Source organism: Chrysemys picta, chromosome 8 (assembly GCF_011386835.1).
Source record: "Chrysemys picta bellii isolate R12L10 chromosome 8, ASM1138683v2, whole genome shotgun sequence".
In the NCBI taxonomy this organism is placed as follows: domain Eukaryota; kingdom Metazoa; phylum Chordata; order Testudines; family Emydidae; genus Chrysemys; species Chrysemys picta.
Window position 1 is genome coordinate 10,113,388 of NC_088798.1, and position 15,024 is coordinate 10,128,411.

The 15,024-nt window shown below is 44.8% G+C and overlaps 1 protein-coding gene across 9 annotated transcripts in view; it reads right to left on the minus strand.

The window, feature by feature from the left end:
* Positions 1–916: 916 nt before the first annotated feature.
* The window catches only part of EPS15 (epidermal growth factor receptor pathway substrate 15), a 106,295-nt gene continuing 92,187 nt past the window's right edge, over positions 917–15,024 (minus strand). For all 9 annotated transcript variants that reach the window (XR_010589983.1, XR_010589985.1, XM_065555348.1 and 6 more), the window contains 2 exons: positions 9,748–9,926; positions 917–3,308 (listed from right to left, as the gene is read on the minus strand). Coding sequence is in view for 7 of the 9 variants with exons in the window: in XM_065555348.1 (XP_065411420.1) it covers positions 3,162–3,308; positions 9,748–9,926 (326 nt within the window). In the remaining 2 variants the exon portion in view is untranslated. The remainder of the gene's footprint in view (positions 3,309–9,747; positions 9,927–15,024) is intronic.

Sequence of the window (15,024 nt, forward strand, 5' to 3'; positions counted from 1 at the left end):
TTTACCTTAAAAGCCACATACAACTTGCAATACCTATCTTTGTAGCAAATTACTGTCAGTAGAAAACCACTTAGTCTCTAGTTTTTGGAAGACTAAGAATGAGAAAGGAATGTTCAGCCCTGGTGCAACTCATTTTTGTAAGGTCTTTCCTAGGCATGTTAGCTGAGCCTGGCTCACTGTCTGGCACTCCGGATCATTTCCGTGATGGAAACTGTCATGAGTTCAATTCAAACAGATAAAGCAAAATCCTCTTTTCAGATTTTTTTAGTCCAAGGGCTTCTGTGACTTACAAGTAAACATCCCAGATGCCAGTGAATCATATTTTCAGAGTTCTGCCATCAACAAAAAAGGTTATCAGTGGAGTTGTTTCCAAAATTCTTTAACCATTTGATAGTAAATAAAAACGGGGAGGGAAAAATAACAGAACTGGGTCAAAAACAAAAGTCTAATTATGATTCTGCTAGTCTATATATTCCATTTTCAGTGAGTCTTAGATACAGGTTATAACATTTAGCAGGTGAATGTTCAAGCTTCGTCACCTAAAATCCACGTTTAGGCACCTAAATTGAAAATCAGGCTGCTTCTAAGCTGCTGAATACCTGCAACTCCTATTGAGTTCCACGATGGCTGGGATTGGTTAGCACCTTAGAAAAATAGAAGTGGCCTGACTTTGAGGTGCTGATCAATCTGAACCTGCACTGGAGCTCAATAGGAGGTGTCCTGCAGCTTTGACATGCCAGGTTGCTTCTATTTAGGTGCCTAAACAGATTTAGGATGCTAACTTTAGGTGCCCAAGTTTGAAAATTTTGACCAAAGATTCACTTTCCTTTCACACTATAGATCTGAACAGTTTATGTTCTGTCTACACGGGATTTTTTTGTTCATTGCCACCACTTTGAAGAGACAGACAATTTACTTATGTATTTAAACTTTATTTCTTCATAATTACAGGCTACTGTTAGAATTTTTAAACAAAAGAAAAGTCTATAAATAGAGGCTAACCCCATATGGCCAAGTTTTAAAAAGCTAGTTAAACTTCATAAGTAATGCCATTTAGCTCACAGCAGTGGTTTATTGGTAATCTTCAAATAAAGGTACTGTAGTCAGAGTCAGTAACATGAAATGTAACATCAAATGACTCAAAACTTTAAATTCCACACAGGAAAGCATGAATATATATAATATATACACATAATATTGTATTGGTCCACTGAGTATACATTTTTAACAAAAGATAAGAATCTGTGTAGTCCAGTTAAGCATACAATATGCAAGATTAGTGTACACTTATTACAAAGGTTGTATAGATAAGTTATGGATATTTAATACTTGCATGAGGTTTCTTTAAGATACCTTTTTTGAGCAGGTGTTTCAAATGCTCGTTTCCCAGTGCAAAAGAAAAAAGTTGTCCAAGTCAAGTCACCCATTTTCCTGAAAGAATTAAAACTGCCCTCTTCAAAAGCTCTCGCAGCAGCAACCGTCGCTAACTGGAACTCTTTAAACAAACCCAAAGTGTGGCTAATGAGTCATCCCTTGCTTCACACAAGTGTTTTTGTCTTGAGACACTTCTAATCTCCGGGAGAAATACACCAAATTAAAAAGTGCAAGAAAGAAAATCGATTGTATGCTGCTGCAGTCCAGCTGAACGCGTACAGAGTGAAAGAAGCATCATTGGGAATGACTTAAATGAATCTGACATTCTGCAGAATGGATTACATTTACACAACAGGCAATAAGTTACTTTCATTAACATTTTATCAACCTACTTTGACTCAGTGACCATAAAGAATTATAAATCAGTTTTTTTTAATAAGGTGCAACTATCAGTTGGCATTCAATAAGTTACATGTATAGAAAAAGACTGTTGTATAAAGTTAAACTGCCTTTATGCATCCTACTCTCTTCTCTATCTTGTCCAATTGCCAGTTTAGTTGTATATTGGCTCAATTAGCAGTGGGGCTTCCACAATTTGAGACATTTTGACCAACAGTAAATTCATGTGAATGATCCATTTAGTTATTCTAGGTTACAACAGAAACCCACCCAGAATATGTGATCTGTCTGCCAACCTCATGACCATGCAAAAAAGCAATTCAGGTTTCAATAAGATACACAATCTTTCCCACTTTCACACTGAATATTATCAATTAAATTTCAAGTCCAGCAGTAGAACCTTCATTAAAAAGAAAATACCTATGTATACATACAAAATACAGCACTCTACAGTTCCAGCATTACTAAAGTCTGCTCTGAAAAAGTACAAAAGGTTTCAAATAACTAACTGGTGGGAAGGGGGTCAGTGAGGCAGAGTAATTGCTATGTTCATCTTCTACTCAATCATAGTTGCTGACAGATTATACTTAAACCATAGTCTCATTGCCTGCATTATAAACTGATTTATTTACAGGTAGGAAATGTGCTTTACTTTCCTGAAACATGTCTTCTGGGAGAGTATAAATGCTAACATGAGTGGACTATTCAAATCTATAAATAACTAAAGATGGAATTCAGCAGAAATGTCCACACACCTTTTATATAGTAATATATAGTAAAAGGCTCTAGCTTCTTTATGAGACAGCACACAATCGGTACAGAAGCTAAAATGTTTTTTGTTAACATTTCTTTTTATAAATGACTCAGCCCTGTACACAATGGGTACAAAATATAGAAATGCAAGCATTCACCTTTATGTTCAATACTATGCCCCTTTCACCAAGGAATTTGATTGAGACAATATTTGCCTGTCTCTGAACTTCAGTCTAAAAGAATTACAAGTGTTCATGAAGATATCTTCACATATCACCAGAACGATGACCAGTTTCTTTAAGAAGATGAAGTCTGCCTTATCTTTTTGTATTACATAAAGACACTTTGGTGTCCTGGGTTTACAGAATAAAAATAGCACAGGCTAAAAGCTCAAGGAGAATACACACGGGAGCAGCACTCTATTAGTTGTCTGATAAACTTAATGAAGAATTTTAGGAAACTTACAAATCAAAATGGGACAAAAATATAAAGGTGAATATTCAATTACACTTGCAGGAATTTAAAACTTTTCGTACTTCCCTGTTCATAGGTAGCTTCTGATTAACATTTTAAATAGGTTAAGTATTCAGGAAAAGGGACAAAACAGTTGACATAAGACACGGTTATTTTAATCTTCATGCTTCTGATATTTCAGATTTACTGAGTGCAATAGCCAGCTCCAAGTCTTCTTGCTCTTGTTGTTTTAATCTTGCAAGTCTCTCTTTTTCTTCTCTCTCACTTTCCCTCTTAGCCCATTCAATCATGTCTTCTTCAGAAGGATACTGCAATTTTAAAAAGATAAACATATCTGACTTAATCAGAATGTAACTGCACAATTCAAGTCTCAGAATTTGAGGGCATTTGAACTGTCCCAAAATATTATATGTATTTATTGTAGTTTTAGAATTTGCCTCTGTGCTGAAAAATGTGTTTTAAGAGTAGCCTGGTACAATTTCATTTGTCGTTTAAATAAGAATTGCACTAACACAGTCCTGAAGATTAACGGTTTGATGAAAAATACCACCTGTTCAATTACCACCAACGAACACCAGTTTAAAGGTACAATCTGGCAATTTGCTAAACACCTATGCAAATTACTCAAGCACATGCTTAACTTGAAGCACGTGAGCAACCCTACTGAACAAAACTGAGTCCTAAATTTGGACAGAGAAAACAATGCTACTGCAGCAATCACTATCAACAATAAATCTGATGCCTTAGAATCAGATGTGAACAAACTGATAGTCTCTCATACACTGCAGGATCCATCTGGCACTGTGGGACAACTAGCTTTACCCTCATTTAACAGCGTGGTGCTCTTTTAAAGATATTTTTCTCAGTGGCAGTGACTGCAGAATGAACTGTACAGATAGTGTCATCAAAATATGCTTTTGCAGAGGAGTTCAGTACTAGCCAAATGCTTCTGCAGCTGCTAAAGGACAGTTACCTGTTCCGTAACTGGCGTTCTTCGAGATGTGTTGCTCATGTCTATTCCACAGTCGGTGTGCGTGCTCGCCACATGCACCGGTGCTGGAAGTTTTTCCCTCAGCAGTACCCACAGGGGGAGCACTGATGCAACACCTGGAGTGGCGCCACTATAGCGCATTATAAGGGGAGCCGCGCGCTCCCCCCACCCTCAGTTCCTTCTTGCCGGACCAACTCCGACAAAGGGGAAGGAGGGCGGGATGTGGAATAGACCTGAGCAACACATCTTGAAGAATGCCAGTTATGGAACAAGTAACTGTCCTTTCTTCTTCGAGTGCTTGCTCATGTGTATTCCACAGTAGGTGATTACAAGCTATGTGTGATGGAGGTGGCTAGGAGTTCATAGATTCCCTGGCTGAAGCACAGTCCTACCGAAAACAGCGTCATCTCTGTGGTGGGAGACGATTGCATAGTGCGATGTGAACGTGTGTACTGAGGACCAGGTAGTGGCTCTACAGATGTCCTGGATAGGGATATGGGCCACAAAGGCAGCCGACGAGGCCTGAGCCCTTTTGAGTGAGCCCTTACGATAGGTGGTGCGGGAACCCCTGCTAGGTTGTAGCAAGTGTGGATGCACGATGTAATCCACCGGGAAAGCCTCTGGGTGGAGATCGGTTGGCCCCTCATGCGCTCGGCCGAAGCAACAAAGAGTTGTGAAGGCCTGCGGAACGGCTTAGTCCGATCCAGGTAAAAGGCCAGAGCTCTGCGCACATCGAGCATATGGAAGCGGCGTTCCTCGTTACAGGCATGCGGCTTAGGGCAGAGGATAGGTAGGAAGAGGTCCTGGCCCATGTGAAAAGCGGAGACCACATTAGGGAGGAATGCAGGGTGTGGGCAGAGCTGAACCTTGTCTTTGTGAAAGACTGTAAGAGGGGTCGCAGGTCAGGGCCCTGAGCTCTGAGACCCACTGGGCTGACATGATGGCCACGAGGAAGGCTACCTTCCAGGAAAGATGAGACCATGAGCATGTGGCCAGGGCTTCCAACGGGGGCTCCATGAGGCGGGATAACACCAAATTTAGATCCCAGTGAGGGACAGGGACTCTAGCATGAGGAAAGGACCGGGCCAGCCCTTTGAGGAAACACCCAGTCATGGCATGGGAGAAAACCGAGCAGCCCTGGACCAGCGGATGGAACGCTGAAATCGCCGCCAGGTGCACCCTGACAGACAAGGGGGCCAGGCCTTGAGTCCTAAGGTGAAGAAGGTACTCAAGGATAAGTTGGAGCGGGGCAGACATTGGGGAAGCACCCTGCTCGCCCGTCCACCTGGAGAACCTGGACCATTTCGCCAGGTAGGCTTGGCGCGCGGATGGCTTCCTACTTTTGAGGAGGACACGCCTGACCTCTTCTGAACACCTTCTCTCCTCCACATTTAGCCATTGATCAGCCACGCTGTCAAACGGAGGGTGGCCAGATTGGGGTGGAGGTGGCAGCCCTGGTCCTGGGAGAGTAGGTCCGGGCAGAGCGGCAATGGCCGCAGAGGGGCCACGAGTAAGCCTAGGAGGGTCCCATACCAATGCTGCCGGGACCAAGCTGGGGAGATCACGAGGACGCGCGCCTTGTCCGTTTTCACTTTCTTCAGGACCTTGGCAATGAGGGGAAATGGGGGAAAGGCGTAAAGGAGTTGACCCGACCATGACAGGAGGAAGGCGTCGGAGATCGCGTTCCTCCCCACCCCCCCCTCTGGAACAGAACCTGTGGCAGCAGCGGTTCTGTCGGGTCGCAAACAGGTTTATTTGGGGAGTGCCCCATGCTCGGAAGAGCTGGTGAGTGACCTCCGAGTGGAGCGACCACTCGTGTTGGGAGGAGAAACTCCTGCTCAAGCGATCGGCCTGCATATTGTTGACACCTGGCAGGTGGAAAGCCTTTAGGGAGATGTCATGGGCCATACAGAACTCCCAGAGGCTGAGGGCTTCCAGGCAGAGCGCCGAGGACCTCGTCCCGCCTTGCCTGTTGATGTAAAACATCGCTGCAGTGTTGTCCGTGAGTACTCTAACCACCTTGCTGTGCAGCTGTGAGCTGAACACCACACAGGCTAAGCATATCGCCCTGAGTTCCCTGACGTTTATGTGAAGGGACAGCTCCGCGGCTGACCACATCCTTTGGATCTGAGAATTCCTTATGTGGGCCCCCAAGCCCAGGTCCGAAGCGTCAAACACCAGGTCTAGTGATGGGGTTGGGTCCCGGAAGGGAATTCCCTGGAGCATATTGGCCGGGCAGGACCACCATTGTAGCGTGGCGATCACCCGTGCCAGTACCGTGAGGACCTCGTCCAGTTTGTCCCGGGCCTGGGAGAACTCTGAGGCCAACCAGAGTTGGAGGGGCCTCATCCGAAGCCTGGTGTGGCAGACCATGTAAGTGCACGCCGCCATGTGGCCCAGGAGCTGCAGGCACGTCCTGGCTGTGGTGATGGGGGAAATTCCGTGACTGAGGCTATAAGACCCTTCAGGGTCTGGAACCTGTCCAGGGAAAGGGAGACTGTGGCCTTGGAGGCATCCAGGAGAATGCCTATGAATTCTATGCGTTGCACCAGGACCAGTGTCGACTTGGCCTCGTTTACTAGAAGGCCTAAGTTGGCACACGTGGCCAAGAGCAGGTCCACGTGGTTCTGTACCTGGGACCGCGAGGTGCCTTTGAGCAGCCAGTCATCGAAGTAGGGGAATATCTCTATGCCTCGGCGTCTGAGGAAGGCTGCCACCACCACCATACACTTTGTGAATACGCTGGGCGTGGTGGACAGGCCAAAAGGGAGGACCGTAAATTGGTAGTGGTCCTGCCCCACTAGAAAGTGGAGGAAGTGTCTGTGCCCGTCGAATATATGGATATGGAAGTATGCGCCCTAAAGGTCCAGAGCCGCATACCAGGTGCCAGGGTCCAGAGCGGGTATGATACATGCCAGAGAGACCATGCGGAACTGGCATTTTGCCATGAACCGATTGAGGCCTCGCAGATCCAGGATGGGTCTGAGCCCCCCTTTCGCCTTGGGGATCAGGAAATAACAGGAGTAAAACCCTTTCCCCCGTAATTCCCACGGAACCTTCTCCACGGCTCCCAAACTGAGGAGCCGGCCCACTTCCTGCTGTAGCATGGGTAAATGCGACGGGTCCCCCCTGCTGTCTGGGGGAGGGAGAACGGGGGTGAGACAAATTGTAGCGTATAACCCCGGGAAATAGTGTTGAGGACCCATTGGTCCGATGTTATCCGGGACCATTCGGTAAGGAACACAGACAAGCGGTTGCTGAAAGCAAACTTTATTGGTAGGAGGGTCCTCTCGGGGGTCCTCTGGGTACCCTCCTGCAACCAGTCAAAACCTCCTCTTGCCCTGCTGCTTGCCCCTGGAGGGCCAGGCTGCGGGGCAGAGCGAGACTGCCTCTGAGGTCACCTCTTGAGTTTTGTACCTCTTGTACGCGGGCTCGTATCTCGGCTGGGGCGCAGGGACGGAGGTTTGCACCTTAGGCTTCTCCTTGGGCGGGACGTAGAGCCCGAGGGTCTGAAGGGTGGTACGCGAGTCCTTCACGCCATGGACCTCATGTCTGTTTGTTCCGCGAACGGGTCCTTGCCGTCAAAGGGAAGATCCTGCATCACAGACTGCGTCTCCGCGGAGAGCCCGGACGGCAGTAGCCACGACACCCTGTGCATGGACACGGCTGAGGCCACGGACCAAGCAGCCGTGTCGGCTGCATTCGATGCCGCCACAGAGCGGCCTTTGTGGCAGCGGTGCCCTCCTCCACCAGCGCCTTAAAATCCTCTCTTTCACGCTCCGGAAGGGAAGACTCGAATTTTGGCAGCGACCCCCACAAGTTAAACTCATATCAATTGACGAGGGCCTGGTGGTTGGCCACCCGGAACTGGAAGCTGGCAGACGATAAAGCTTCCTGCCAAACGAGTCCAGTCTTTTAGAGTCTTTATTTTTGGGTGCAGGTCCTGGTTGACCTTGTCTTTCCCTGTGGTTCACGGACTCTACCACTAGGAAGTTGGGGGCCGGGTGGGTATAGAGGTATTCGTACCCTTTTGTGGGCACGAAGTATTTGCGCTCTGCCTTTCTCGATATCGGGGCAAGGGAGGCTGGTGTTTGCCAGAGAGCACTGGAGATGTTGGCCACCCCCTCATGGACCGAGAGGGCCACTCTGCCCGGTGCCAAGGATGAGAGCACATTAAACAGCGAGTCTGAAGGTCCCTCCATCTCCTCAGCTTGGAGATGGAGATTGGATGCTACTCGCTATAGCAGCTCCTGATGAGACCTAAAATCCTCCTGTGGTACGGAGAGGGGTGGGGCTGCGATCTTGTCATCCGGTGTGGGGGAAGGGGCTGGTACTGGGCTCTGCACGTCAACCAGTGCCATGGGATCCACCCCTGATCGGATTCCTCGTGCGGTGCCGAGGAGCTGTGACCCGCCGATCTATCCTTCAGAGGTCTGGTTGAAGGAGCCTCCGATGCTTCCACTATCGACCGAGGGCTTTGCTGGGCGTGCACGGGGGGCCAGCGGGTCCATTGGCACCTCTGGCTCTGCCACAGGAACCCTTGCCATTGTCTCTGTGCGGCATCGGTGGCACCAGGTGGTCGGGTTGGCCTTGCTGGATCATAGGGCGCTGCGCGTGGGTTGAGGTCGGGGTTGCCAACGACCTATCGGTGCCGTGCGAGTGGTACGCGCGGTGGTACCACTCGCACAGCACCGCCACGGGACCAGGACTCAGACGTTGAGGAACGGTGCCGCCTCGAGCTGGTACTCCTCGAGACGCTTCAATGCCTGGATCCGCGACGACGCGGAGCCGGCGATCCCCATCGGGAGTCGTGGACACAGTGCCTCAATGCGCGAGAGCTGGAGCGTGACCGGCAATGGCGTCCGTGCCGGGAGAGGCTCCGGTAGCTCCGCCGAGAGTGGGAGCGTCTACGGCATCGGTCCCGCCGATACCCTGTACTTGGCGTGGAGTGGTGCCTGGAACTCCGCTCCGACGGCACCCGCCCATACAACCTGGAGGGCGACGAGAGTGGAGGCTGCATCCAGACAGGACACTGAGCGACGAGCGGGCCTGAGAGCAATCCCCTGACCGGGATCTGCGTTGGGTCGGCGTCGGCTGTTGAGAGCCCAGTGGTGGCTTGCCTCTAGAGTGGGGTCCGGGTGCTGGCGGTGCCCCAGGCACCTGCAAAGTCATAACGTCTTTGGCCGCCTGCAGGGCCTCCAGTGTTGAAGGCATGAGGACTTCAGCTGGAGAAGTCTGAGTCGACGCAACCGGGCTGCTCCGCTGGACCTGAGTCGGAGCTCTAGAGCCCGGGGGCAACTGGGGCTGTCCAATGCGGGTCTAGTCTATGCCATATAATTCGAACTTGTGAATAATTTAAACAGATGTCAACAAGAACACCGAGGCAATATAAATAAATTATCTGATGACTGCTTTGTAAAAGCCAGGAAACCTTCAGAGAAAACCTTAACACAATTATGCAATCAATATGACCTGACAATACCAACAATAGTCTGCATTGTTTCATTTTTATCTTAATGAATGGATTATACCAGCCTTAATTACAAGCTTCTTATATAGGTAACAGCTCGAAAAATATTTTGAGCCTTTTAAAAGTTAATTATAGCCCTTAAGAAAAGGGATTACACAGTTTTGAGGACAGGTTTTAGTAATTTTAAAATAAAATCTGAAGATTTTACTATGATAGACTCATTCCAGTAAGTTTTATTAAATGCCTATTTATTTAAAGAAACAAAAATATAAAAGAACCTACTTACAGCACTGAAGTTTGCAAAATTGCTGGTGTCCGTCTCCTTACCAATATTGCTGGGAGCAAATGGGTCACAAAATAGATCATCATCTTGTTCTTTGGGAACGTCACAGCCTGGGAAAGGCTGAAATGGATCATTCAGTTTAAAGGAATCTGAAGAATCCAGTTTGTTGTTAGGTCTTTTCCCTGGATCAAATATAATCTAAGTCAACTCAAGTGACCACAAAGATAGCAGAAAGTGTACACTAAGCAAAAACAAACAAAACAAGAAAACAAGAACTACTTGGATCACATCCTATAATCATGTAAATCAGCTCTGCCAGTTTACAATAGCCAAAGATCTGGGTCTGACATTTAGTTCATAATCAGATATGGAATATCCTAAAAGTGGGTTCAAGGTTTAAGTGTATTGTCCATGTATTAATTATATACCACCACCCTGGGAAAGAACCCCTAAAAAAAAAAAGGTTAAAACGATTCTCCTTGCCCCCATATAGCCAGCCTAGTTTTGGTGTCGTCCCCCCGGCCACTCACCATGGAACTGTAGTGAGATTCCTTTTATTATTTTATAGTTAAAATTAGCTACTTGTACATCAAGGCAACAGACATTTTACTGTGCTCTGCAGAGTTCTGACGTTCTTTTGACTTCGCTGCCATCTGCAACTTCAGATTTTCACAAACAGTATGAACGAGGGTAACAAGCATTCAGATGTTAAGTGCTAACCCTGTCTTCTTGATTCTTGTCTAAATGGCAGCAAACATATCAGAATCAGATCTCTCGCTCACCTATCTCGTTCTTTTTTCAGCTTACTCAGTCAGCTCTCAATACTTTGGAATATACGGACCCAGCTCTTCCAAGAGCATCCATCCCATCTTTAAATTCCCTTTCCTGTCTAGGTCATCAGTTACTAGAGGCAGCAACGTGATTCTAACACCTTTAATCTTTCAGCTGCGATGCACTTAAGCTGGAGCATCCTCCTGTCCTGCAGCTGATTTTTGACACAAGCAAGGGCCAACTTAGTTATTCCATTTAGAATTTACTATTGACCTGTCTCCTAGGACCATTTTAGATTGGTTTAAATCTATATGTTTGTTCACAGTCAGTGTATTGGGAATCATTGCAGCAAGTCAGTCTCACATACTTCCATAATCCTTAGGGGATTTCCTTATGGTAACTATTTGACTTGTTTTATATAAATTCATTGGGGAATATGTAATGGTTTACATTATCTTATGTTATGTATCTAGCTACTTCCCAAAGAATATTTTGGTGCCCACATCACTATATAAAAATGCAAATCCCTTGAGTTTTCTTAAATTAACACAGGAAATATCAGCTGCAAATGACATCTGTGTACATTTATTGGTGCCAAAGAGAAATAAATGCTTCAAGAACTTGGAGTATACAACAGTGTCATTTCAAAGGCAAAAAAAAAAAAAAAAAAATCCTTTTCTAAAGCATCACGAGTCCCAGTATCTCTCTGATTGAGAGGTATGATTTATCTGTATCCAGAGAAGTGAATTTCATTAGATGCAAGGAAATTACCCTAGCACTCCCTCCACAGTTCAGTAGAGAATTTTAACAAGGATGTACTGAAAGCCTTCTTTAAGCACTTCTTGCTTTTGAGCCAACCCCAAATGTTGTTGCTCCTTTTTAATTTATTTTTTGTAATTAAAGTAGATACAAGCAAAAAAAAAAAAGTCTAAAAAGGCAGTTGCTAAGGCAAGAATGGAGGCTGAAGAGGAATTATACATAAAGCTGAAGGAAGACGGCAGGAAATTGTTTTTTGCGGTGGCCAAAAAAAGGAACAAGGAAACACAAGATATGAAGAAATCTTTGTATGTGAAGGATGGAAACTGCATGGTGACTAACCCTAATGAGATGGGTAGAGATATAGAAAAAATATTTCCAAATATGAGAAGAGAGAGTTGCAAGTGCAAGCACTGCTGACAATTATGGGGAAGCCTCAAAAGGTATTGATCTCTACAGAGGAGGCAGAAGGAGGACTGAATTAGACAAGAATAAAACAGCTGATTAAGATGAGATAACTGTTGACATAATCAAAGCAGTTGGAAATACTGGAGTACAGTGGCTTCACAGACTCAGGCCGCATCTACACTATGGGGGGGAAGCTCGATCTAAGTTACGCAACTTCAGTAAGTGAGTAACGTAGCTGAAGTCGACGTACTTAGATCTACTTATCATGGGGTCCACACTATGCTATGTCCATGGGAGATGCTCTCCCATCGACTCCCCTTGCACTTCTCGTTCAGGTGGAGTACAGGAGTCGATGGGAGAGCGATCTGCGGTCAATTTAACAGGTCTTCACTAGACCCGCTAAATCAACTGCCAATTAATCGATTGCCGTGTGTCAATCCCCAGTTATGTGTTTGCTGGGATCAAGCTAGGCTACCAGATCACTCGAGAGTGGGATTGACTATGCCTATTTGGAAGAGTAAGGGTGATGCAAATGATCCAAACATCTACTGGAGCCTCGCCTCGTTAAGTTGGCCCCTTAACATCCTTGAGACAGTGTTTTGGAGGCAAGGTTGAGATGCAAGGTGGAGGAAAATATATGAGAGGAGCAACATGGCTTTAGGAAGGAAAGGAGCATTACAGATACAATATTTGCAATGAGACAAATCTGAAAGAATGGTATAGCTGGTATGTAGCATTTACTGATCTTGAGAGAGTACATGACTTGGTTTCCTGGGAGTTGGTGTTTAGAATATTGAGATGGATGGGAAGTGGACTGGAAGAAGTGGAAATGACAGAGGAGCAATATCAAGAACTAAGGTGGTAACAATATATAGATTTTAGGGGAGTTTTGTGGTGACTGGGATTGATCTAGTGCAGTGGTTCCCAAACTTTAACAACCTGTGAACCCCTTTCACTAAAATGTCAAGTCTCGCGAACCCCTTCCTAAAAATGAATATTTCCAGGGATTTTCTCCTTAACCTGGAGTATAAATTATAAAAGCCGTGATCTTGGAAATATAAAATTTGTTTTTATGACATGCTTATTACACACGATTTATTATTTATCATTACAGTATTTTTATTACATTATGAAAACGACAACACACTTCCAAGATCTCACTTTCGTAGCTTGTATCACTTTGAATAAGCTTGTTATAAGACAAGGTTCCTATGTTTCATCATGGAGTATCAGATGCGAAACAGCATGAAGGTATTTAAGAAGCCAACTCAAAGAGTTCCTCCTACACAAGCATTCAGGTCTTGAGCACTCCAGGCAAACAATGCACATTACAACAAAGCTTAAACTTGTTCTTCATAATAATTTTGAAAACAATACTAGCTGCCTATTTAATTTAAAAAAAAAACAGCAAAAAATATCCACCTCCCTTTTCATTTCTTATAAGGAGTCTTGAAGTTTAAATCTCCTCAGTGTGATAGATATGCTTGCTTTGATCTGCTTAGCTCTTGGAAGTCCAGGGGCTCTGAGCTGCTGCCCCCGTGCTGCCCGGGGTCCCTAGGGACAGCTCTGTCTGCCATTAGGGATTTTTTTTTTTTTTCGAGAACCCCCTGTAACATTTCGCGAATCCCAGTTTGGGAACCACTGATCTAATGTGCTGAGTCCACTTCTCTTCATCCTAGTTATGGAGTTAATTAGTAGGAGAACTGAGCCTCTAGGGAGACAGAGAAAACTAATGCATGCTGATGATCTGGTCCTTTTAGCGAACAGCACAGAGGAATTGGTAAATATGGTATTAGAGTGGGCATCTGTGTTTGAAGATCATGATTTGAAAGTAAACTCAAAGAAAACCAAAGTTGTGCAAGGAGGGAAGGTGGAGGAAGAGCTGTTGATTGAAGACTCAGAAGAAAAGTTGAATCAGAAGAAAGAATCTGTATACTTGGGAATTACGCTCAGTGCCATCGGAGAGAGATCTGGAGAACTGGAAAACACAACCCAATATGCATAAGTGGCAGTGAAGAAGGTGGCAGGAGAACTGTGGGACTGGCAATTAAGTAACAAATTGAAAGGAAAAGCGTATGCCTGGTTTGTATTTGTCCCTGAGTGCTCTACAGTTTGGAAACAGTGGCTCTCCAAGAAAAGAAAATACAGGTAGTAGGAATTAATATATTGAAGAGAATGGCAGGCAAGTGGAGGGTAGACAGAGTGAGCACAGAAGAATTTAGGGGGAAGGTGAACTTGGAACTCTCAGTGATAGCCTGGATAGCACATGTTTGAGGTGGGCTGGACATGTTATAGAAGGGAGGTGGAGAACAAGCAGAAAGAAAACATGGGATGAAAAGGACAGCAAATAAGGACATAGAAGACTAAGGATACATTGGAAAAGCTGTCAAGAGAAGTCTGAAAAGAAAAACCTGTGTCATGGACTGGAAGACGTGGTGAAAAATCACGGGCACCTCTGACCCCATGTAAATTGGGCAAGGAGCCAAGAAGTGAACTGACATGTACAGCAGACATAGCAAATTAGTAAAATATTTACTGTAAGTTGTCAAAAATTACACACAACATGCATATTAAAAATAAAACTAATATCAAATAAAGCAAAAAACAGCTTGTAACACTGAGCCAGTGAAAAAGTTATTTAACTACTTATATAAATTGTGTGTTTTCCCTGTATATTTATCCAGATATTTGCCATCGGTATAATTTTTAATACTGATAAGTTTATCCATCACCAGGAGATTCCATTATTTATTAAACCATTTATTAGCAAGAAGTGTTGCTACTAGATAACTACTTGGGAACTATAAGTCTGCATTGACAAAGGAAGTATTATGGTCATTTTCATAGCCCAAAATCATCAATCAATACTTTTGACCCAGATCTCAAACTGCTTTACAGGCTATAAAGGGATCATTTCAGCCATGGAAATATTGTCACTTCTACTGTTTCTAGGAGAGGAAGTGAGGGCTTTAACTAATTGCTTGCAAGGCAGGGAGAGAACAGGGTTTAATTTCACCAAAATGATGTTACAAATTAGAGCTAAAAGTTTAAACGTTTTAATTACTGTTAATAGTGCCAGATTTAGCTTGTTCCTCCCTTTCCAAAAGCAGCAGCAGACCAACTGTTCCTTTTTTTTATTACTACTATTGTCTATACTATCTTCTGTCAGCCTAATTTTTATGATATGGTTCTCATGAACACTGTAAAACTCTTACAATATAATACTCTATAATAATGCAGTAGTGTTCACATAAGAATAAATGCAAATGGAAGACAGACTGGAGCTTGAAAAAGAACACACACTACTACTGCACTTAATCCTAGCAGTATCTTTTCAAAATTTTA